We start from the raw sequence: 23,708 nt of genomic DNA on the forward strand, positions 1-23,708 counted from the left end.
AGGGACAAGAGTTCCTGTTATCATCTGTCACACAGCACACCTGCTGGTCACGTGAGGCTGCTCTGGCCACTGAGGTTGGGTTCAGTGCCCATTCAGTATCTCTATCAGACGATCCACCCTGCTGGCATTGCCAAGTCTCTATGCGTAGAATGCCATAGACCCTGCCAAATGGTGGTTTCTGGCCAGTGTGGGGAATGGGTGCTTGACGGCTAAGATGGTCCCCACCCTGTCCCAGGAACTCATTCAAACTCCGAACACTGAAGGGAGGTTTTTCACATATCCTGCTCAGGAATTCCCCCCCCCCCCAAACCATAGGGAGTGGATGACAATTGCGTCTTTCTGGGAGGTGCAGCTGCCAGAGGGTCCTGAAGTCAGGAGCTAGGAGCAGCTCAGGGTGGTAGCTACCACAGGGTGGCTGCCCACTGCATGGCCACGCCTGCCTTCCCCATGGCTCTCGGATGGACGTGGCAGTCAGAGGGATGTCTTCAGATCCCATGCATAGGACAGGACTGCCTATGTGGTCATATACATGTGTTCATGTATGTACATGTGTGTATGTACACAAGTGTATTGTGTTTCCTTACTTGATGCCACATACTGGGGTTTTCCTGCTGTTGACTACATCGAAATGCCAGCTCAAATACTGTGTGGTTCTCCGGGAACCAGGAACGACAGTTGCTTCTATCCACCTCTGTCCATCACCATGTATAGGGCTAGATACATTGTTGATGGATGTTCCACTGTAAGAATTTGTTTATGATTTAAGTAACTGAGGGTTCCTTGCTGGGTCCACCAGTGTCCTTCATAGCCAGGTGTGGGGAAAGCAGTGGAAACTCATGAAAGCCCCAAAGAGTGTCCACTCTTCTACTGGCTGGAGACGCACGGGGCTGTGGAAGCAGCAGGGGCCCAGTGTGACAGCGCATAGCCAGCCAGCCCAGGCTGCGTGCCTCATGTGGTCCTCCTTCTCTCCACAGGACAGCTCTCCTGCAGGCACGCCCACGGCTACTCCTGCCTGTGCAGAGCCTGGTGTGCCTGGCAGCTTTCGGCCTGGCCCTGCCACTGGCCATCAGCCTTTTCCCACAGATGTCAGAGGTCAGTGGGGATCCAGGGCAGGGCAGGGAGGAATCACTTATTATCAAAGACTTAACCCAGTACTGAATGCCAGCACTGTGCAAGGCACTGTGGTGAGAGCCATAAATGAAGCCTGGCGTGATGGCTTATGTCTGTAATCCCAACATTTTAGGCTATGGCAGGGGTGGGGTGGAGGAAATGAGGCAGGAGGACTGCTGTAAGTTTGAGGCCAGTTTTAGCTACACAGTCACAAAGTCAGTTGGAAACCAGTCTGAGCTTCAGAAGTAGAGTCTTTCTTTAAACAACAACAATAATAATACATAAAGAAAAGAAAAACAATGGATGGCTTAGGCTTAGACCTCTCAAAGATGACTGTCAAGAAGCAACACAAGGATGCTATGAACTAGCAAATGAAGTTCAAGGAAGGTTAGGATGGGAGAAAAGAAGCAACAGAGCAAATAGAACCTGAAGGGAAGTGGTGCTTCTCTGGGGCCTGGGGCTTGGGAGCTGGGTTGCAGTTGACCTGGTGATCAGGTCCTTGGGGATGCACAGGCTAGGGATCCACTGTTACTAAGATTCTGAGGTCATAGAGTATATGGCATTTGATACCTGAATGAAATCTGCTTTGTGAGCAATAGTGGGGTGAGATGAGGCAAGCCAGGTAAAGCAGGTGGTGCTGGAAACTGAAAGGCTGAAGTAGAGGGGAGATGTCATCCAAGGGGCTACACAAAGGATTCTTGATTGTGAACGGATGGTCTCCATGGTTGCTTTGTGAAGCTAAGTTGGAGCTCTGGAGAGGGAACCATCAGGAAGCTGTGGCGGGTATCCAGTGAGAAATGATGGTGGTTTGGACCAGGCTGTTGGCAGTGGGCATTGAGAAGTGGGGCCATTGTGAGAGTGGGGCAGCCACTTCCTTGGGATTTGGGTGAAGAACTGCATGTGGGGAAGGGAAGGGAGCCTGCAGGATGTGTGCCTGGCTTTCTGGTTTTGAAACCAGAAGGCAGATGTAGTCATGTTGTCACAAGATGGAGCTGGGAAGAGGGGAAGGTTGAGTCAGTTAGACCTGAATGTGGGAGGGACCCAAGGACCATGTAAGTGGAGGAACCCTTTGGGGATCTGGATCCAGACCTGTCATCTAGGACAGCGTCCTAGGCTGCAGGGACAGGATGGAGGCCATCAGGCTCACTGAGATGGGGATGTCCACACTCCTTGAGGCTAGACAGCGTCTCTGTCCTTAGACTGTGAAAGCAGATATTGTCCCCAGTGGTAGAATGAGGCTTGTCAGGGAGGGAGCTGCTGCAGACCTCTAGAGCTTTTCTTTGTTTTTTGAAAATGAGAGGGCGAAACACTTGTGCATATGCAAAAGGGAAGCACCAGGAAAGAACCTGGTCTTCAGAGAAAGGGTAACGTCTATGGAGAGAGAAAAGGATTAGAGCATAGACCAAGGGCCCAGCCTTGTGGGGGAAGCCCTGTATTCCTGGGAGCTGGTGGAGAGGGTGGGCAGTTGTGGGTGGGAGGACAGGTAATGACAGGGCAGAGGCAAGGGCCAAGAGTGCTGTTTAAAGCAGCTCTGCTCGTGTCTAGAGGGCCACTTCTGAATGAGTGATTTGAGGACCTGCCCTGATTCAAGGAGGAAGGAGGGCAAGCCGGGGTTCCTGGGGGAAAGTGCCAACAGGGGTTTAGTGAAGACTGGGAGCTCAGTGTAGGAACTGCAGTCACTGTCACTAAGCCTCAAAGTTTGGGACATTCAAGGCTGGGTAACTGGTGTGCTATCTGAGCCTGCAGTTTCCTGTGGCCTCAGCTTTCTCCCAGGAAAGCTGAGCCTAGGAACTTCCACTAGAGCCCAGGGCTGTAGGCACCTATACGCAGATAGGGCAGAGGTTATTCTGAGGTATCTGGGTTTGCCACCATGCTGGAAGCTCTGCCTGTGGAAGGGACCCAGGACAGCGAATCCCCAGATCACCAAATCAGAAGCTGTCCCAACTGGAAAGACTCATCCCATGTATGGTCCTTCTAACTCTGCTGGAAAGCAAGGCTAAGAACAGCCATGGATGGGATCAGCCTTCAGTCACAGAAGACAGCGTTGATATGTGGGGACACTCTGGAGGGCCACGCCCAAGTACAATTAGGGGTCCGGTCAGCTGCTCCAAGAGGCTCTATTCAAGGCCCAGACTCCTCTGTCCTCTTTGCCTGCTCAAGTAAGTGTGGATGTTAGTGCTTTTGGCTGTATAGAAATTCTTCATACCACAACCCAAACTTCCTATAGGTTGGGAAGAACTGCATGAGGTCTTTGTCTTTCAGAAGGGAGGGCAAGAACATTCTCTTAGAGCTCCCTGCTCTTCTGTGTCTTCCCCAGCAGGATTCAGGCTAACCTGGATGTTATTATAGGATATTTTGAGGCCTGCCTGCAACCCATGGCACCTGAAGCCATCAGCCAATTGTTTGGGAGGCGCTCACTCCTTCGTTCACCCTCCCAATTAATTCTAACAAGGTGTTACTTCTGCAGTACAGGGATCATGTCTTGTGTCCCAGAAGCCAGGGGAATTTGCCATATGAGTCTGGACTTGCTTGAGCTGACCCAACCTTGCCAAAAATCACCAAGGCTGTCAACAGAAGTAATCGCTGAAGTACTAATTAATTAACTAAGAGACTTGGAGACCAAGTTCAGGTACTGGTGCCTAGGATGGCTATTTTGCTGTGACTGGTGAGGTGTTCGACTCCCTAATCCCAGAGCTTGAGGGAGAACTTCTATTTCCCCTTCCATGGCTGGGAGAGAGCTTTGCTCTTTTCAAATGAGCATTTCTGCCTATGGAAATGGTACCAAGAGTCAACTTGCTAATAGTAATTATGGCTACCTTGACTGAGGTCGAATGCTAGGTCTCCAATAGTCAGTCAGAGGTGGTTATTGACAGCTCTGTGGAGAGACTTGGTTGGAGACAAAGAACCTTTGGTGCATTGAGGGAACTGATGTGAGAAAAGGAGCAGATATAGGGGAAAAAGGTCAAGATTAACCAGGGACCAGGAGGGAACCCTGGGAGTAGATTCAGGATGGGGACGAGGGAAGTGGGGGGAGGAGGGAGCTCTGTAAAGTGAGCCATACACAGGAGCCTAGAAGGAGCTGAGAAGACCTAGTGACTGGTGATGTTTCTGGACCTATCAGTCTAGGAGGCAAAAATGGTTGTTTTTCTCTTCAGAGAAGTGAACTTAGAGATGGGCACAGCAAAGAAAGTTTTACAATCCCAGGAGGGAGTTCCCAGCATTTCCTTTTTGCAAATGAGGCAGCTTAATGTCCATGTTGGTCATGAGAGACGGAGCTTGCCCAGACAGGATTCTGCCACACATCCTAGCCTGCCCATGTCTTACTATAAGAAGAGAAACCAACTTATTTATCAGCACAACAAAATATCCTCCACTAGACCTCCTGCCTTCCATAGGGAATCCACCTTCACATCTACAGGGACCTTCTATGAGGGTATCTCTTAGTTTTCTAATGCAGAATTGGACAGGGTGGGGGTATCCAGGAGGCCAACAGATGGAATCTGGAATAATCTCTGACCTTGGGTGTGAGAACTAGTCTGTCCTCCTGCTGGGCCTCAAACCCACTGACTGGACAGGTAGAGTGGGTTCTGTTCTTTGACGGAGGGGGGGGTGAGGGTGTGGGGGAGCATTGGCTAGACAGTGGCATCCAATAAACACCTAGAGTAAGTTCCCTGTCCCATGGTCTCCCATGAAGACTAGGGTACTTTCTCTTGTGACTGGGACAGTCTTCTAATGGTTTCTCATTTCCAGAAACCTGTATTCTGGTGTTGAAAACACATTTAGTAACTCAGTGTTCCTGGGTGTGGTGGCTCACACCTGTAATCCCGGCACTTGGGAGGCAGAAGAAGGGAAATCCCCACAAATTCAAGGCCAGCCTCATCTACATAGCAAGTTGTAGGCTGTTCAGGATCATATGGGGGTATCTAGGGGGATCCTTGGTAAAAAAAAAAAAAAAAAAATGTGATACCTGAGGATCAGGGATTCCCCACCATCCTTGGCTACATAATGAGCATGAACCCAGCGTGGACTACACAAGACTTTGTCTCAAGAAAAGCTGAAATAAAAATCACATGAGGCTGACAGTTATGATGGAGGTAAAGCCAGGCTCTGCCATGGTTTGCCCCAAGGCTCTTTGAGGTAGAGTAGGTTGTGGAGGGCCCCCTATTGGAAGAGGTCCTGATTTCCGGTGGCCTTTCTGGCTCTATCCCCTGTGAAGATTAGGTCTCTGAACGAGGCAAACATGGCCACCTCTTGTCCCATCTGCATGTCCACTGGTGCCTCGGACTCTTTCGGGGGACATTCAACGTCTAGTCTTTGGGTCTATGGGCTTGGCTGTCACTGGAGTCTGGGCTGGGCAATGACGAATGCCCTTCTAATTCCGACACCCGGTGTTCTCTACCTGGGAATGTGTCCAGCCCTGCAGTTTAATGAGCCTCGGGTCTCCCAGGGAGCAAGAAGCAGTGCATTGGCCAAGTCTTGCTCACCCTTGCCTCTGTCTTTCTTAATTCCTTGAGTCCTCTGGGACTTTCCTATATCCAGGCTCCCCCTCCCCCGCTGCTCCCTGGGAAGCTTGGGGGCTAGGGAATGTGGCTGCTGTACAAGCAGGAGCTATTGTTCCACAATCTGGTTTTGTCCTCATCTTGTTGGCAGGCGGCAGGAGAGGAGCGAAAGGTTAATGAGGCGCTGTGAACGGGGGACTGCAGCGGGCGGGCGCCGGCTTGGTGACAGGGAGCTAATTAGGAGCAGTTTAACAGGAGGAAAAAGTGAAATCTCCTCTTCACCAACTGTCAATAATTAGCCGATTTGGTGAGGTTGAAATGTGTCCACAGAAGAAGGCGGGGCTTGTCTGGGTACTCGGGGGTGGGGGGGGGGCAGGGGCACAGGAGGAAAATGAGGCTTATCCCTATCTCTAGGTATGCAGTGGAGGAGAGTGGTATAGGCCATCCTGCAGCCCTGGGCCTCCCTTCTACCCTCTGGTTGGCTTTTCCCAGCTTGAGCCCTGTATGGCCCCTCTTGAGACCTCAGCAAGTATAGAATGAAGTTTCTTCTGTCTCTGTCTTGTAGGAACCTGGAAGTGAAAATAAGAGGCAGGTGCTTGAATTGGGAGAAAGATGGCAGCCCCGTGCTGATCCTTAGGCGCCCCTCCTCCAGTGTGAGTGTGCCCTCTGAGTGGTAGCTGAATGGTGCCAACAGGCGGCTGGGCAGGGCCCTAAGCCTGCTGTGGAGCATGCCTTTCATGTAGTCCCCTGGGCCTGTCCTCCCAGCTACTCCAAGGCAGGACTAAAGAGGAGGGTCAGATCCTGTGTGAGCGAGCATTTAAGCTGTGGCCGGAAGGCTGTTGCTGAGGCCTCCTGGGGGCAAGGAGTCATGTTCACCAACCAGAAGATTGTTTCCTGTTGGGCCTGTTTGTGCTATGTGTTGTCTTGTCTTTTGTTGGCCCCTGACCTTTGGCCTTTCCTGACACCTCAGCAGATGGATGCCACCTCTTCAGACTTTAGCTTTTGCTGAACACCTTAACTGGAAAAGGCATCTATCAGCCATGCCAATCCAGCCCCAACCCCCTCAACCTAACCACTCCCCTGCTCAGCTCTAGAGGTGCCCCCCAAGCCTGAGGCATGCTGGGAGGATGGCTGGCACTTTCCTCTGGTCCTCAGCACTGTCTGCATACCATCTCTCAACTTGGGACTCTGAAGTGATTCCTAGGGCCACATTCCATCCCTACTCAGTTCCTATGCCTCACTTCTTGTCCCTCTGCTGTTTTCAGAGTTAAGAAACAAGATCTACACCCGAAAGAGATAAGAAAGTGCTCCTCCCCCGGTGATAGAACCACTCTCTCTACCCTCATGAGCCCTGTGGAAAGTGGTAGCATTGATGGACCAGCTTAGCTAGGCAGCTGTGACGCATCAACAGCCAGTGTCCTCCGCAGTTTGTCTCTTTCTCTGAGAACAAATTTGAGGGAAGAGTTGGGAATCTTCTAGAATGCCCTGTCCCTGGGACATTTTTCCTGATATTTAGGGTCTATCCTGCCTCAAACATAAACATGTAGGCTCTGGCCCCATTTCCCACCTTACCTTCCTCCATGTAAGGCTGAGAACCCAACTTTTTTTGTTAGTTTCTTTGTTTTGGTTTGGGTTTTTTCGAGACAGGGTTTCTCTGTATAGCTTTGGCTGTCCTGGGCTCCCTTTGTAGACCAGGCTGACTTTGACCTCACAGAGAGCCACTTGCCTCTGCCTCTCTGTGAATACAGGCATGTGCCACCACACCTAGCTGAGAACCCAACTCTTTAGTACCACCTGGTATAGACTCATTTGGGCTCACCTTGACCCTGATGGCTCCTGTTCATCCTGCTCTTCCAGGACCAATAAAAAGCAAGAGATTGTGTCCCTCCTGAGTCCATGGTACCTTTCATTGTCTCTAGGGTAAGGGCCTCTTCCCCTCCAGTCTCACATCCATCTTTGCTTAGAGATGTTTGTTTGGGGTTTTTCTCATTTGCTGGTTTAATCAATCCCCACTGAAAGCCGAAGCAAGCTATTTTTGCTGTCAGAAATCTGCTGCCTCCCCGCCCGCTGCTTTCTTGGAATTTGCCCATAGGACCCCCCCAGGAGGGACAAACGGGGATGGCAAAGCCACTTGGATCCCAGGAACGCCAACGCCACCTGTCATATTGCCTTTTCCCCACACTTTCATCCTAATCCATTCGTGCACACAGGCCCACACACGTGCACACACACCAATGTGCACACATTCTCAGTGATAGGCTTCAAAAAAGCCACTTCCCAACCTGTCCCTCCCAGGTCTCCATGCCAGAACCTTCTAGAATACCTCATTGAATTCAAGGTGGGAGTGGAGGCTTAGCGGGGCAAAGCTTCCACTGAGTGAAAAGCATTAAGTGAAAAGTGCTTAGAGCGTAGCTGGACTGCATCAAGAGCCCAGGCCTCTGGGCTAGCCTCGACTGGGTTGGGCAGGACGGCCACAACCTCACCTTTTCTCCATAGCACCATGTGAGTTTCTACCCCCTCCAAACACTCTCCCACCCACTTCTAGATGTTATCTTAGTCCTAGAAAAATTTCCCTACTATGTAGTTGAAGAAACTGAGGCCTCACGGCTGAGAAGATAAAAAAGGGAGAAAGACCCTGAGGTCAGTCCACCAGAGGGCACCAGGAACTGTGTGAAGTTCTGAAATGCTGACGGGCTTAGAGCTCTTGCTGGGTCTACAAAGCCCAGGTGAGGCGCCCCACATTTGGGGGAGGGGGTATCTTTAGTTCAGTTTGATTGCGATGGAATATTGAGCCATCTTGAGGGGTCAGTGTTATGGATCTGGGAGCTATAATCTGCCCCCTCCCTGCCCTAGTCTTCAACCAGGAGTGATGAAGGTAAACACAAGTGCTGCTGACTCTTAGAGTCACAATCCTGAGTGTGGCATGAGATCAGGGGAGCCATCCAAGAGGAGGCAGATAGACTCATACGTCAAGAACAGAGAATTCAAGGGACCTAGAGAAAGCCCCAAAGGGCCTTGAGCAGGCCAGGCTTGCTCTTCACTCACTGGAAGCTTTCCTAAGGCTCTACACCAAATTCAATGAGGTATTTTACAAGATTATGGGAGGTGGCTTGGCTGAGGAATCTGGTTTTCTTTAAGATTGAATCTTGCCATGTAGCCCAGGTTGGCTCTGTCTCCCAAGTGTTGGGATGATAGGCATGTGCCACCATGCCTAGCTAGTGGCGTGTGACCTTCATTAAGAAGGTGGCAGGAGTCTGTCATCAGTACTAGAGGCCTAACCTAGGTGCTCAGGGGTCCAGGCTCAGGCCTCAGCTGCTCCTGTACCCAGTTTACTCTGGCCCTTCAAAGACTCTCAGATTAGTTTCAAAGATGGGTCTTGGTGTTTAATGTGTATATGAGCAAGACCTAGGGCTGGCTCAGTCCGGGTTACAAAAGTAGCATGTGACTGCCCTGTGGACCAGCCAGGCTTTGGGAACCTATGTCAAGTGCTATGCCGCCTGGCTGCCTCAGAGCCCCAGACCCCTGGGCAGCCACGGAAGTGGCTTTAGGCTGTGTCACAGGGTCAGGCTGAATGTCCCAGCCCTTTGCCCTTCTCTTTGAAAAGGCAGTAGAAAAGCCTGTCCCAGCAGCAAGAGGCAGGAGCGGGGAGTGCTTTGTAGCAGGGAAAAGCCCCTGAGAATGGGGCACTGCTGGGGATCCAGTTTCCTGTTTATGTCTCTGCACCTTAGCTCCTGGTTCAAATATGTAAACTATCCACTGGGCCTGGCTGCAGGTGTGTGTGCTCCCAGGCTGGGAGGCAGAGGTGCCCCCAGGGCATTCCTGACTCCCACCCCAACACAGTGTGTCTAGCTACAAAGGCAAATAACTCATGGTTAACCCTTCCCAGGCCATGAAAGAAAGCTATAGGGAAGTGAAGGTCCTGGAGCTAGCTGGGCCTTGAGGTGTTTAGGGAAGATATTGGACGTAGTGCTTTGTGTTTGGGGGTGTCTCCTGAGATGGGCTTCATGGTTTGAGCTTGTCTTCAGGATGGAGATGAGACTGAGTCAAGCAGACCCGGTGGAGTGGTAGCGCATTTTCATGACATCGCCAGTTCTGGTATTGCTGGCACTAGCGATACCTTCAGCATCCTCTATGGTCCCTACAGCTCCCACTTTCTGAGGCTCTGACACCTTCTTCCAGACACCTCTACCAGCCTGGCTTGAAGAAGCCCACCAAATGAGATATACAGCTTCCTGCTTGCCACAGCCAACAGCCTGACACTGGAGGAATCTCGTTTTCCTGTGGCTGTTTCAAACCATCTTTTCTCGCTAGGGTCTGGGGGAGTTACCTTGTAACTAGCCAAGACCAGCTTTCTCAGCCCCCCCCCCCCCCCCGGGCCTCTGAAGCTGGTGCCCTTCTGGCTGTACCTACGCCTCACTGAGCCTTCATCTTTTCATTCTTCCACAGCCCCATCTGCCAGCTACTGTGGCCACTGTGCTATTTCCAATGTGACACATAAAGCCAAATTATTGCTTCCTAGGTCACCACCAGCAGGGAGTCCTCAAAAGAAAGAACAGCACTCATCCTTTGCTCTAGGGTTGGAGGAGGGGTGAGGGCAACCGGAAAAGCTGCAGTGTCTAGCCATAACTGCAAACCACAGGTTGAAAGGACACTGCCAGGCAGGACCTAGGTATATTTCTCTTGAGGACCTTGCCATCATGTCCTCATCTTGGAAAGCTGACCTCCAACCGGTGTATTTGGTTATGGGTAATAGGGGGAGATGGTGGCCTCATGACACAGGCAGCACCAGGGACCTTGTCCTGGCCCCTCCCAATAGTGAGAGCCCAGTGATCTCCTCACACAGGAGACCTGAAGATGGCAGATCATTGGCCCAACATCTAACCATAGTCAGAGAACGAGAGGGGTTCTGACTGTGGCTTGCTGCCATGCCTCAGAATGGAAGTAAGAGGCTGCACCCCGGGTCAGCACGGACTGGGGGCTGGGAAGTCTCCCATAATTCAGGAAGTTTCCCACAATCTAGCTGCCAAGAGCAAAACCCTCATTGTGACCACTGTGAGACATCATTCACTTGGAACCCAGGGCCTTGAGGTGTCTGGGTACACTATATAATGGTTCAGCTGCTCTTGCTGGCCGCCTAAAGCTGCCTCCATGGGCTCATTCCCTTTCCCACCCCTCAAAAATGTGCCTGTTCCCCTCCATCTGCTCTTCTGGGCAAGCTCCCCCACTCTGGCGGCGCTGGCTGTGCTCACATATCTGGCTCCTTCCTGCCCAGAGCCCGGAACCCTGGGCCCATCTGCCTCTTAGGCCGTTCCACCCGAGAGACCCACAGGCATCATAGCCTCAGCATGGCCAACCCACTCCCCTCCCAAATTCCCTGCCTCTGAGAATGGTATCACCGCCACCCCAGCTCCTGAGCTAGAATTAGGAGTCATCTTTGACACCTCCCTCTCACCCCCACATGCAATTGGTCATCAACTCCGTGGATGCCATCTTCAGAAGGACTCCTCGGCTCACTCTTCCTCCTGCCCCCACAGGCAACATCAGAAGGCAGGACCTAGGAACTTTCTGGTTCCAACAGCTACTCCTCAAGGAGGCTCCCCTGCCCCCTCACTCTGCATTCTTGCTTCCTCCACCCTGCCAAGGCCAGAAGGACCTTTCTGAAACCTGGGTGTGCCCACCCCTGCTCAAAGTCCTTCCATGGCTGCCTAATTCTCTCAGATAACGGCTGATACCTCCAGGTATTCTAAGATGTCTTGTCTGTCCTATCCTCATCCACAATGAGTACCATTGCTCTTCTTCCTTTCAACAGCATGTACTGACTGGCCAGCTGGTTTCTTCCCCTGAATCCAGCAGTTATTGCCTGCCCTTTCTTTCCAAACCCTCCATTCTCTTCCTGGCCCACCTCCTATGAGAAGTCTCCCTTCCGTGTTCCTTCATCAGTACACCGTAACCCCTAGGCCCTCCCCAGTTTCCATGGTACTTTGCTTGTCTCTCAGGAGTCCATCTGCTTTCACTTCCTGACCCCTCCCTTAGACTTCAGCTTCCCAGGGCAGCGGGCTGGCCCTGGCCATCACTGCTCACCCAGCCTGAGTGTGTGGAGTTGGATAATGTGAACACAAACACACCCTGAATGGAATCGAACAGGAATGGAGGCTCTGTCCCCAAGACCCTAAATGAGTGCCTGGGCCACCTCCCCCAGGAGGCTTTCACAGCCTGCTTCTCCCCATACTTGTTTCTATTCTACCTGCTGCCCTCAGCTCAGTGCGGGTCCAGGGGAGCCTGGGTGCCATAACAGAGAGGTCTCTGTCTTGTGGGGTGCTGTGCTCCGTGGGGAGTGGGCCCTGCAGGCTGTGGCCCCGGGTCTCAGTCCTCCACCGCGGCGGTGGCAGTGAGCAGCCTCTAGGATTTTAATGCGGCCTCAGTGCTTCAGTGAAAGCTGCATGGGGAGCTGCTAATAATGGCACTAAAATAAAATATGCTACATCTGTTATGGGTAGCAGAACAAAATTAGCTGCTCACACCTCTGACATCCAAGATGTCTTAACTTAAAATACTCCTTGGCTTACTTTACATCATTTACTGATTATATTTAAAAGAAATACAATTTTGCAATTACTGTTCTTTCCAGTGTGGTATCTATGCATCATTTTCCTTTTATGTTTATATATTTCTCCTTCATTAGTACAGTCTGAAGGGTGATTAGGATTCTTCAAACATTTTACAGAGGTTAAACGTTGATTAAGATTTAATTATTACTGTAAATAGCTTGGAATGACATATGGTGCAAAAGCCTGACATATGTGCATTTGAATAAATGAAGTGCTATTTCCCAGGATGCCTCGGTAGCTGTTTAACAGCTTTCCCGAAGGGTTATGTTACACCTCATGGTAAGATTGCTGGGATGTTATATTTTGTTGGTTTTTGCAGCTGAAAGCTAAGAACAGTTTTCCAGTTTTTTAAAAACATTGAATATTTTAAATACCTAAATTGTTTTGCACAAATTTTTGCTAATTTGTCTAACTAGGTTAAACATTTTCAAAAGCATTTAGATTTTTAAGCGTGGGCACTGTGCATTGTGTCAGTGGCAGCATGAGGATGAGGGGAGCTGGTGGGGTGGAGGGGACTCGGGGTAGAGGGGTGGGGCAGGAGAAGGCAGTTCTAGGCAAGGGGTCCTGGGTCCTGAGCCTAGTTCTTGTCTCTTCGGCCATCTCAGGTAGCCAGAGTGTTAGGGGATTGAGGAGGACAGGAGACAGGAGCCCCTTCTCTAGGATCCTTTCCATACCCACCAGCACTAACCCTCACCAAACTCACCCTCGCCTGGACCTACACACCTTGCCTTGACTGAGCTCCCTGAAGTCTGTGTCTGTGCACCCTCTGACCACATATTAAGGCCTCCAGGGTCTCAGATACACCATGAACCTAGGATCAAGTTCAGCTGAGCTAGTATACAAAAGCCTGGTAGTTCTATGATCTTGTTGGGGCATATGCCAAGCTGGGGGAGGGGAGCACTTCACTAAGAGAGCATCTCCCTCAGTGGCCCAACTCAGGCTGTCCCCTTTGGCTCAACCTGGAGCCAAAGGCCAAATCTGAGCTGCTGTGGTTTCCTGAAGGATCTATTTTCTAGGTGTTTGCCACCCATTTTATTTCTACCTCTTAACTAGAGAGACGCTAGCACTGTGCTAGGCTTTAAGGACTCAGAGTGAACAAGATCATCAATAGGTCTGCCCTGGGGAGGCATTGTAATCTGACTTAGAAAAGGTAGAGGATGAGTGAGCAGTCAGCCCCCAAACACTGTGATATCATTTGGATATAAGAAATGCAGGGGTCTTGGGCCAGAAAGGTTGTCCTACCATCCTAGGTGAGATAGAGCCTATAAAGCTGACTGAAGACAGAGAAAAATAAGATAGGTGTGGGAATGGAGGTGGGAGGATGCCTCTAACAGATAGGGCAACCAGGCAGACTTGAGGTGAAGCAGGGGACAGCCTAGTTTGTATAGTGAACCCAGAGAAGTACATATATCCTGTGTCTTCAAGATGATGGGAAGTGTAGCAGTGGGAACTAAGGGCTGGATGCAGACCACTGAATCATTTTTTTAGTGAGGATAGGGGTGATAAGACCTGAGATTCAGAAGGCAGTGGGCTGAAGTAGATGGTTCCTCAAGAGAAGGGGAAGGGAAGGAGAGGGGATATGAGGAAGAGGGGCAGGGAGGGGAGGTAGGGGAAGAGGAGGGGTTGTGGGAGGAAGGGAAAGGTAGGAAAGGGAAGGGGAGGAGAGGAGAGGTAGGGAAGGGAAGGGAGGGGATCCAGGATCTTTGGTTAGACAGCCAATGGCTAAAGATGTTCTTGCTTATAACGTGGAGCTGGGCTGGGGCAGAGGAAATGGCAGACTTAGTTCCATTACATAATGGTTGGGTTTATGTACCCATGAAACATCCGTCCTCTTTGACTAGCCAGCTGTTGGCCTAAGATCCCAGGGAGAACTACAGCTGGACACCCCTCAGACATGACAGCCAAGAGGTGCCCAACCAGACTAAGCTCCAAATACTCCAAGTGTCCAGTAGGCACTGTGAAATGAGGGTGACCTTGAAGAGATTGTTTTTGTAGAGAATAATGGAACAGAGCCAGATTTGCTATGAGCTGGAGCCAGTGGCAGGTGGACAGGTGGATTTGACCAGAATGGACAATTTAAAAAAGCATGGTCGCTGGGAAGAAGAAATAGAAGGCCATAGGCAAGCCTGATGAGATGGAAAGGAGTTTCCTCAGATGCAAGGTTCTTGTGGATGTGGAGACGCTCATGGGTAGGAATCCATGGAAAAAGGTTGGGAGAGAAGAAGGGTGTGTAGGAGGAGTGGGCTGTTCAGGGGCAGGAGGAAGGCAGAACCAACTGGGTCTCTGCTGTCCAAAGGAAAGGGACAGCCCCTGAGGGGGCAAGAGGGAGGGGCAGAGTGTTTCAGGACATGGGTTTGATGATGGGATTCTGAGAGCAGAACCCCACTAGTACCGCTGGAGTAAGAAGGCTCCCCAGCTCAGGAATGGGAAGCTGGGTGCGAGCTGCCTCTGTAGAGGATGGGAGATGGACTTGACCAGGCAATGAGCCCAGAGGAAGCTGTTGCAAGCTGCCCCAAGGGTCTAGTTGAAGTCAGGAATGGTAGATTTTGGGGATCTCCATGAGGCGATCAAATTGAAAGGTAGATGCGTGGGTAGGGACTTTAAAGTGAGGCTTCTCCCAAGCAAGGCTGGAAGGAATATCGAGGCTGGAAAGGAGCTGAAGTAATGGTCCCTGAGATCTTAGTTGGAGTGTGCATGCAAGAGAGACAGAGAGAAAGAGAGAGAGAACAGAGATGTAGTTTCCAAAAGCTGAAGTATTATTGGTCCAGGGAAGCTGTGAGTGGGGTGCTGCCAGGGGAGAGGATTCGGGGGGACTAGAGAATGGGGTCTAGAATGTACCTGCAGTTTGGGAAACAAGGGCCATTTTCAATGAAGGAAAACCAGAATCTAGACAAGAGGCTAGTCTGGAACTGGAAGGGTGACAGAAAAGGGAACATGCATATCCCTTGAGAGGACATGTGGGCACTGGGGCAGAGCTGTGGGCACCAGGGAAGATCCAATGCACCTCTCTTCCTGGCCCTCCCTACCTCTGCACTCTTCTTTTTCTCTCTGCAGATTGAAACCTCACAGCTGGAGCCTGAGATAGCCCAGGCTACAAGCAGCCGGACAGTGGTGTACAATAAGGGGCTGTGAGTGAAGATCAGCTGGCCTGGGGCCACAGCGCTGTCCAGGCCAGGTGTTTGGGGTGGGGAAGGGGTCTCATGAGCCGAATCTGCAAGGAGGGGCTACCTGGGAAGCAGTCATCCTCCACAGTAGGGAGACTAACCATTCATATTTTAACATAGGGGAGAGGAATTCTGACACATTTCTTACACAAAAAGAACCAAGTGCATCTCTGGGCCTTATATGGGGTTGTCTAAGCTCCACTCAGCATAATGCTGCATGAGCTGAAGAGCTGTAGAGTGCTCTTGGGATAGAGTTAGGATCCTTTTCTAGGTTGCTTTGTTTGTTTTAATTTCGTATTAGAAGCAAGTCTGAGCTTTGGTTGCAGCTGACCAGAAGAAGCAGCAGGTGGGCAGGTGGCAGGAGCCACAGGAGCCTGGGAACTGGGATGGATTGATGATGGCTAGGCCCGATGGGCCTGGGTTAGAGAAGGGAAGGGTGGGCAGAGGCCTTGCACCCCATAAGATGAACTAACCATAATCAAGGTTCTCAGGAATTGGCTCACTTGATCAAGGAACACTGGGGACCTCTGGAAGATTTCATAGCTGAGTGAGAGTTGGACAAGGGACATCTTTCATGGAGCTGTTATTGATTCCAGGTCCCTGAAAGCACCCCAGCTCTTGTCAGGGAGCCCCAGGAGGAACATTGTTTTGTGGGAACAAGATGAGGAGCCTTTCTGGGCTCCATGGGAAGGTTCTTTTCCAAGAGTAGCTAAAATTTCCTACTGGGCCAAAGGTGGGCTGAGCATACTGCTGTCCAGTCTGCAGCCACCGAAGCTGTTCATCATACCGCATTCCTTCCTGCATTGGGGAGTCTCCTGCCTGAGGGCACAAGGCCAGGTCCAGCAGCTGCCTGAGATGTGCCGCCAGCCCGGCTCTGGCTCTAGCAGTCCTTGTGGCAGTGGACAAGCCACCCCCATCTCTGAGCTTCCATTCCTTGCCTTGAAGCGAAGTACTGAACGGGGTTCCCATCAAGCCTTTGGGTCCTCTCTGCCTTCCTCACCAAGATGTGCACATTCCAAGTGTATCTCCTAAGGTGGTTTCTGGACTGGAAAATGGGTCAGGCCCCTCTGAAAATGGCCAGCATTTGGCCTACAAAAGGACTTTGCCCTTTTGTATGTGACCCCACATCCTGGAAGGCCTTGACTTGTGCCAAACCCTTCATGGCCGTGGAGGAGGTAGTATGGATGCCTGAGCTGAGCGTGGGGTCATGCCACATGCCACTTCTCACTGCTGCAGACTTGGGGCCTCTTGCTGCTGGCTCCTGACTCCAGCTTGTCATTTGTAGGCCACAGAGGAAGAGATAGCTCTGCCTAGGGAGGCAGGGTCTGGGTGGGGCTGAGCAGGGTGACCACAGAAAGAAGATAAACTGATCTTTATACAACCCTCATCTGCCCACACTAGGGTGAAAGCCCTGGCTGGAGACCCTGGAACCTCCCCCTGGTGACTCAGAAGGGGTCAGGCTGAAGGTGAACACGTATGGTTTCAGTAAAAGGCTGACACAGGGCAACAGGGACAAGGCCACAGGCTACCTGCCAGAATCTTAAGGCAAATGTAGCTGCAGTGGGGTGGGTCTGCCACGGTCTCTAGGCATTGCCTGGGGACTAGATCTGTCTGGAACCTCTTTTGAAAAGTTCATTCCCAGTTCTCCCTGTCCCCACTTGTTATGGAGCCTATCCTTATGCATTTTATCTTGGGACCAAAACCGCCCTCACCCAGGCCTGCCTTCTCCAGAGGCCCAGCAGATCAGGGGCTCTTCCAGCTTTCCCTCTGTACTGGCTGTCCCTGTGGCCTCAGCCTCCCTCATCAGTGTGCTTTGTATGTGGGTGCCACACTCCTAAATACAAGCCCAGGTGAGCTAAGTGACCAGCTCCTTTGGATATGCTGTGGCAGAGGGTACTTGCAGTTCAGTGTGATGGTGACTGAGGGTCTTGAGCCACGCTGCTAAACCCTGTTCTGATTTCATGAAATCCACAAGGGAAGCTTTCTGTGAATGCGAATGACCTTGTCTGCTGAGGAGAGAGGAAAGAGGTGAAGAAAAGGGTGATTAACTCCCATTGGTTGTGCCAGCAGTCAGGGCCTATCTGCAACAGGCTCCCCAGCCCTGATGCTCCTGGCCAACTCTCCTGTCGGTTACTTTAAACATTCCTTCCAAGGATGTCCTTCCATCTCTGGAAAGCTATTTGAGTGCATAGGAACCAAAAGTCCAAGATGCTGCCAAGATGGCCACCAAATCAAGACGTCTCCACACTCTGTCTTGCTTCCTACTTGTAGCTGTCTTCTCTCTGAAGCCTCTGGCCAGGGTATGGGTGGGGGCACTGGGGAGAAGAGCCAATGGGAGGCAGGTCCATGGTAGGCTGGGCAGGTATGAGTGAGGCCCCAACATGTGTGCCTCAGCATACCTAGTGACTTCAGACTGTCTTTTTAACCTCAGAAAAATTCTCAATTTATGTGATTGATGTCAGACTAATGAACTGTGGGCAATAAACATGGATTTAAAACACACAGGTGTGGCTTTGTGAATTATAGGACTGCGGGAGGGGAGCAATGGGGAGCAAGTAAAGCACCCCGGGGAACCTGTGCCAGTGCCCCCAAAGGAGGCCACAGGCCCAGGGCTCAGGAAAGGCCCAGAGGAAAAGAGGAAGGCTGTATGAGGGCAGGAAGCTGGAAAAAGAAGCTGCGCTAAAACCACAGAAGAGGACAGGCTTAGATGGTGCAGTAAGGAAAAATGATTGCAATGCAAGCCTGAGCCACTGAGTTCACTCTTCAGAACCCATGGTGGAAGGAGAGAAGAGATCCCTGAAAGTTGTCTGATTGCCACACGTTCACCATGACACATGAGCCCCCAGGCCCCTGCTCACACATGCAAATAAAAATAAAGGGGGAAAAAAAAATCACAAAGGAACCCCCGTGGCTGGGTGGCTGCTGAAGAGACTTACCTTAAGGAACCGGAACACATTAGGATTTCAGTCAGTTCTTGTGTTGTGTGGACTCACAGAGCTGAAGGGCGAAGGAGAGAGGATCACCCTGGCTTGCCTGTGGCCTGGAGATCTATGAGGGATCGGAGCCAAGTACAGATATGATGTGTGGATGGCCTCAGTCCTGGAGTTCTGTCCCCTCCCAACTCCCTCATAGTGCCCCATGTATTGGCTAGTTTCAATGTGAACTTGAAACAGCTATAGTAATATGAGAGGAGGGGAACCTTAATTGATAACATCCCTCCATAAGATAGGGTTAATGGGTATTTTCTTAATTGGTGATTGACATGGGAAGGTCCAGCCCATTGTGGATGATGCCATCCCTGGGCTGGTAGTCTTGGGGTGCTATAAGAAAGCAGGAGCAAGCCATGGGGAGCAAGCTGGTAAGCAAGCATCCCTCTGTGGCCTCTGAATCAGCTCCTGCCTCTCCATTTCTTCCTTGTTTGAGTTCCTATCCTGACTTCCTTCAATGATGAGCCTGTTATATGGAAGAACAAAATAAACCCTTTCCTACCCAACTTGCTTCTGAGAATGGTGTTTCATCACAGCAATAGCAACCCTAACTAGGACACCCCGGGACTAGGACTATCACCTCCTGATAGAACTTGATTCTTTCCCAAACTGCCCTCTAGAAGGCCCTAGGGAAGGCCTGCCCTCCTTTGGAACCACTGAGCATCTTCCAGCCCTGCAGAGAGAATCCGATATGGGTGGAGCACATGTGGTAGGCAGAGGCTGGCTCCGTCAGTCCCAGCATGGCCGGCGGCTGTTGCAGGTGCTTCTGTTCTGCATATGTAAGGGTTGGTGAGCATCCAGCGGCACCTATGTGTGCACCTGGGCATAGAGGCCAGAGGTCAGCTTTGGATATCATTCCTCAGGAGGAATCTTGATTTTGAGGTCTCTCATTATCCCAAAGCTCCCCAAATTGGCCAGACCGGAAAGTGAGTGAACGTTAGGACCTGCCGATTCTACTTCTCTAGTACTGGGATTTAAAGCGTGGCCCAGCATCACTGGCTTTGTTGTTGTTGTTGCTAGCAGCAGTAGTAGTAGTATTTAGTTGTTTGCTTGATTTTTCTGAGACAGGATCTCTCTACATAGCCCCAATTGTCCTGGAACTCATTATGTAGACCAGGCTAGCCTCAAACTCTGAGATCTACCTGCCTCTGAGATTAAAGGCATACAACACTATGCTCAGTCCCCTGGCTTTTTATTTTATTTTATTTTTTAATTTTATTTTTTTTATTATTAGTTACATTTTATTAACTCTGTATCCCATCTGTATCCTGTCCCCTCATTCCCTCCCAATCCCACCCTCCTCCCTCATCTCCTCCCTGCCCCTTTCCAAGTCCACTGATGGGGGGACCTCCTCCCCTTTCGTCTGGTCCTGTTTTATCAGGTATCTTCAGGACTGGCTGCAAAGTCCTCCTCTGTGGCCTAGCAGGACTGATCCTCCCTCGGGGGGTGGGGAGGTCAAAGAGCTGCCATTGAGTTCCTATCAGAAATAGTCCTTGTTCCCCTTACTATGGGAAACCAATTGGTTACTGAGCTACCACAGGCTTCATCCGAGCAGAGGTTCTAGGTTATATCCGTACATGGTTCTTGGTTGAGTGTCAGTCTCAGAAAAGACCCCTGTGCCCAGATATATTTGGTCCTTGTGGAGCTCCTATCCTTTCCATGTCATACTATCTCCCCCTTCTTTCATATGACTCCCTGCACTCTGCAGAAGGTTTGGTTATGAGTCTTAGTATCTTCTTTGAAACGCTGCTAGGTAAAGTCTTTCGGATGCCTTCTGCATCTATGACAGGTAGACTCCTGTCATACGTCCAATGCACATCCCATTTGTCTTTCTAAGTGAGGATTCCCTTGGCTTTTTAAAAGCGGGTTTCATCATTTTGCCAACTGAACTATCCCCCAGCCTCTGGTATGGGTAGTTCTGAACTGAGACTTGGTATGCTCATCTACCAGATGCCAAGGACAGGGTCACTCACTGGATGAGTAGAGAGACCAGTGGGGAGTACACCAGAGCTCTCTCTCATGCCTCCTAATTAGCTGGGTTGTAGGTAGGAGGCTTGAGTTCTGGGCCTTCTTAGAATAGATGAAGAGGGAAGAGGCAGGAGGGAGGGGATGGGGTCTCTCTTCAAAGTGATACATTAAGATCAGGAGGCTACTGGTCTCTGGGGAATTTCTTTGCCAAGAGTCTCACAAGCTACACAGCCCCCATCAGGGTGGAAATCCTTGACTCTCAGGGCATACACAAATCCCTCCTGGGAACTGTTTGTTGTTTTTAGCTGTTTTGGGGACTCAGCTCCTGCCCAGCTCAGAGATCATTAACACTTGAAGAATGCAGCCTCCCCTCTCTGCCATCCCCATGGACTAGCCTGGATCTAGGATTCTTCCTCCCACTCAAAGACTAGGAGAGTCAGAATCTCGGGCAGGGGGGAGGGTGTGAGAACAGTGATGAGTGACCTTTTCCTGAGGCTTGTGGATCCTAGCTTGATATTCAGTACCCCTTGCCCTCCACTCTTAGCTGCTGTTGCTCTTGCCATCTTTTTCTACCCCTAGCCACTAGTTAGGCTGTTAAATGGTGATTTCTTATCCACTCCTCCCAAGTACCTAATGGCAATGGTCAATAACTGCGCACGCACACACACACACACACACACACACACACACACACACACACACACCCTTCTACAGGCAACTGGTGCCTTTTCTTTAACCAGTACAAAAACCTGGGCCCCCCCTGCAAAGGCCCAAGAAAAGCAGAGAGATGGAAAAAGAACAGCTGAAGGAAAGGAGATAATGGACACAGACTCAATGCAGCCTTAGTGGCTGCTATCAGTGCCACGCTTTGTCACATTGTTTTCCTCCTCTTCCTGTGCAAGTGTTGGAGACAGGCAGAACAAAAGGCTCTGACTGACTGGAAATTCAGTGTGTTTCCAGAACCGAGGCAAGATGCTGGAGAGGTGAGTGAGGTTAGATGGAGCCGTGAAGATCTTGTGGAGAGAGTAGCTTCATCTGAGAGCAACATGGAGGGGTAAGTGGACACAGTGCATCAGCTGAGAGACAAACAGGGGACACTGCTTGGTCATGGGAGGTGGGGGAGTCAGGGCCTGGGCCAACATGGTAGAGAGAAGGGTCGAGAAAGGTCACTGAGAAGAGTGTGGCAACAGGGAGCCAGTTGACCTCTTTTCCTCTATGGGAGACTGAGGAGAAACAATGCTACATTTTTGGGCCTACAGTGACAGAGAGGAGAGCAAATCTGCAGGAGAGGCAGCCATTTCGGCTCAGAAGTTCTTGTAAGTTTCTGGAAGACAGCCAAGTGGAGACATCATGAGACCACAAGAGCTGGACAAATAGGCTTGCATACTGAAGCCAGTTGAGGTGACACATGCCGGCTGTCATCCCAAGAACTTGGGAGGTAGAGGATGGAGGATCAGGAATGCAAGGATTACATGGGACCCAATCTTAAAAACAAAAGACCTGAAAAAGACTTCTTTATGATTCATTTATTGACTGCCTCTAGCACAGTACATTAATTAGGATAAAGTTCTGTGGACACCCACCTCTATGTGACCCAAGGAGAGTCTGGAAGCTGTCAAGAAAGCTCAGCTAGGTAGAGCTGAATGGTCACAGTGTCAGGGAAAAATCCGGCTTTGTGGGCTGGGGAGTCAGGGAGCCTCTGGCTCACACCTCAGAAGGTGCGTGTACGTGGGCATGTGCACACGTGGGTGTTTAGATGGCCTCGGAGGCATCAGATCCTCTAGAGCTAGAGTTACAGGCAGTTGTAGGTGCTGGAAAGTAAACTCAGGTCCTCATCAAGAGCAGTGTGCACTCTTGACTCCTGAGCCATCGCGTCTCTCCCTCTCTCCAGCTGACCATCTTATTTTTTGAGCCAGGGTCTCTTAATGAACTCAGAAGTTACCTTTTTGGCCAGACTATCTGGCTAACAAGCCAGAATCCTTCTGCCCCAATCTCACCAACATTGAGATTATGAGGTTTTTTTGGTTGGTTTTTATATGGGGATCAAACACAGGTTTGCATGCTTGCACAGCAAGACTTTACTAAGTGAGCTCTCTCCCTGGCCCTACATGGAAGTAATTCTTCAAACAGATTTGATTGTAAGCCATGTCACAGCAGCCGGACACTGAACTCAGTGGGTACAGGAGGGAGACTCAGGCAGGGGTGAGAAGGGACTAATGGCGGGGAAAAAAACCTCAGCAACCTGGAACTGAAGAGTGTGTCTTCAAGGACAGATAGTCTGGAGCCTATATCAGAGAGCTCCTGAGACAGCCCTCCAGGAGAGCCATGGAGGTTGCAGGAGGCAGGTGGAATGGTAGAATTGGATGCAGAAGTCTAGGGAGTCTAGGGAGGATGGAGAGCTAAGAGTGAGGCCCTGCCAGAGGCACCTGCACCGTTGTTCATGCTCCCGAAAGGTGGGCTCTTAGGAGACCTTGAAATCTATCACCATTCGAATCCTAAGCAGAAAAGTAGGACTGGCAGAGTAAGACTGGGGCCTTTATGCCTCCTGGCCTCCAGCTTCCACATACTCCCCATTCAGGGCCATAGCTCCTGTCCTGAGGTCTCCCTCAACAGCTGTCCTCCCCAGGTTCTGCTGGCCACTGCTCCTTTCCCTTCAAGGCCTAAAGGCTATACAGTATCCCCACTGTTACTAAGGGCTCCCTGTGTTACAAAGGGGTGCTCCAACATTCTTCATGGCTTTTCCAGATTTGTTAATTGTGCCTTTTGTCAACTCCCCTTGGTCACCCAGTCTAAAGTTTCCTTCTCTAAGTGATGTGATTTTTTTTGTCTCTGAAGATGGAAGTCATAAATTGGGGGTGTAGGTGAGTTGGTAGTGTAGACCTGGGTTCAGGTCCAGCACCATTACACTGAACATGGTGGTACACCCAGGTGACCCCAGCACTCAGGAGGTGAGGGCAGGAGGATCAGAAGTTCAAGTTCATCTTCAGTTTTATATTAAATTTGAGGCCATCCTGGGATACATGATACCCTGTCTCAAAAAGGAGGGAGGGAGGGAAAGAGGGAGAGAAGAAAGGAAAAAATGGAAGGGAATAAAGATGAAAGTAGAGTTCTCTGCTCACAGTAATAGAAGTGGCTTGGGGAGAGGGTGACAGTCTAAGGCCTCAAATTTAGGGAGCAAGAATGAATTTATCAAAGAGAGTAAGGGTTGCGCTGAGACGAAACTTGGATGCCAAGGGTGTCACCAGCACAACCATCACCTGCTGTCCTCATGGTTTAGAAATGGTCTGAGCACACTTCTAACTCTGGTGCCTTGCTACAAGCCAGCATAGTAGGACTAGGGCATATCAAAGAGAGTGGGGAACAGCTGGGAGG

At 50.7% G+C, this 23,708-nt stretch overlaps 1 protein-coding gene across 5 annotated transcripts in view; it reads left to right on the forward strand.

Moving 5' to 3' along the window:
* Sfxn5 (sideroflexin 5) overlaps positions 1-17,883 on the forward strand; it is a 116,382-nt gene extending 98,499 nt beyond the window's left edge. For 3 of the 5 annotated variants that reach the window (XM_055617625.1, XM_055617626.1, XM_055617624.1), the window contains 2 exons: positions 975-1,092; positions 15,272-17,883. In XM_055617625.1, the coding sequence (XP_055473600.1) occupies positions 975-1,092; positions 15,272-15,349 (196 nt within the window). In that variant the 3' untranslated portion in view covers positions 15,350-17,883. The remainder of the gene's footprint in view (positions 1-974; positions 1,093-15,271) is intronic. The other 2 variants (XM_055617628.1, XM_055617627.1) reach the window with 1 other exon arrangement.
* The last annotated feature ends 5,825 nt before the right edge of the window (positions 17,884-23,708 follow it).

This window comes from Psammomys obesus, unplaced genomic scaffold (assembly GCF_907164565.1).
Source record: "Psammomys obesus unplaced genomic scaffold, mPsaObe1.curated_primary_1811, whole genome shotgun sequence".
In the NCBI taxonomy this organism is placed as follows: Eukaryota; Metazoa; Chordata; class Mammalia; order Rodentia; family Muridae; genus Psammomys; species Psammomys obesus.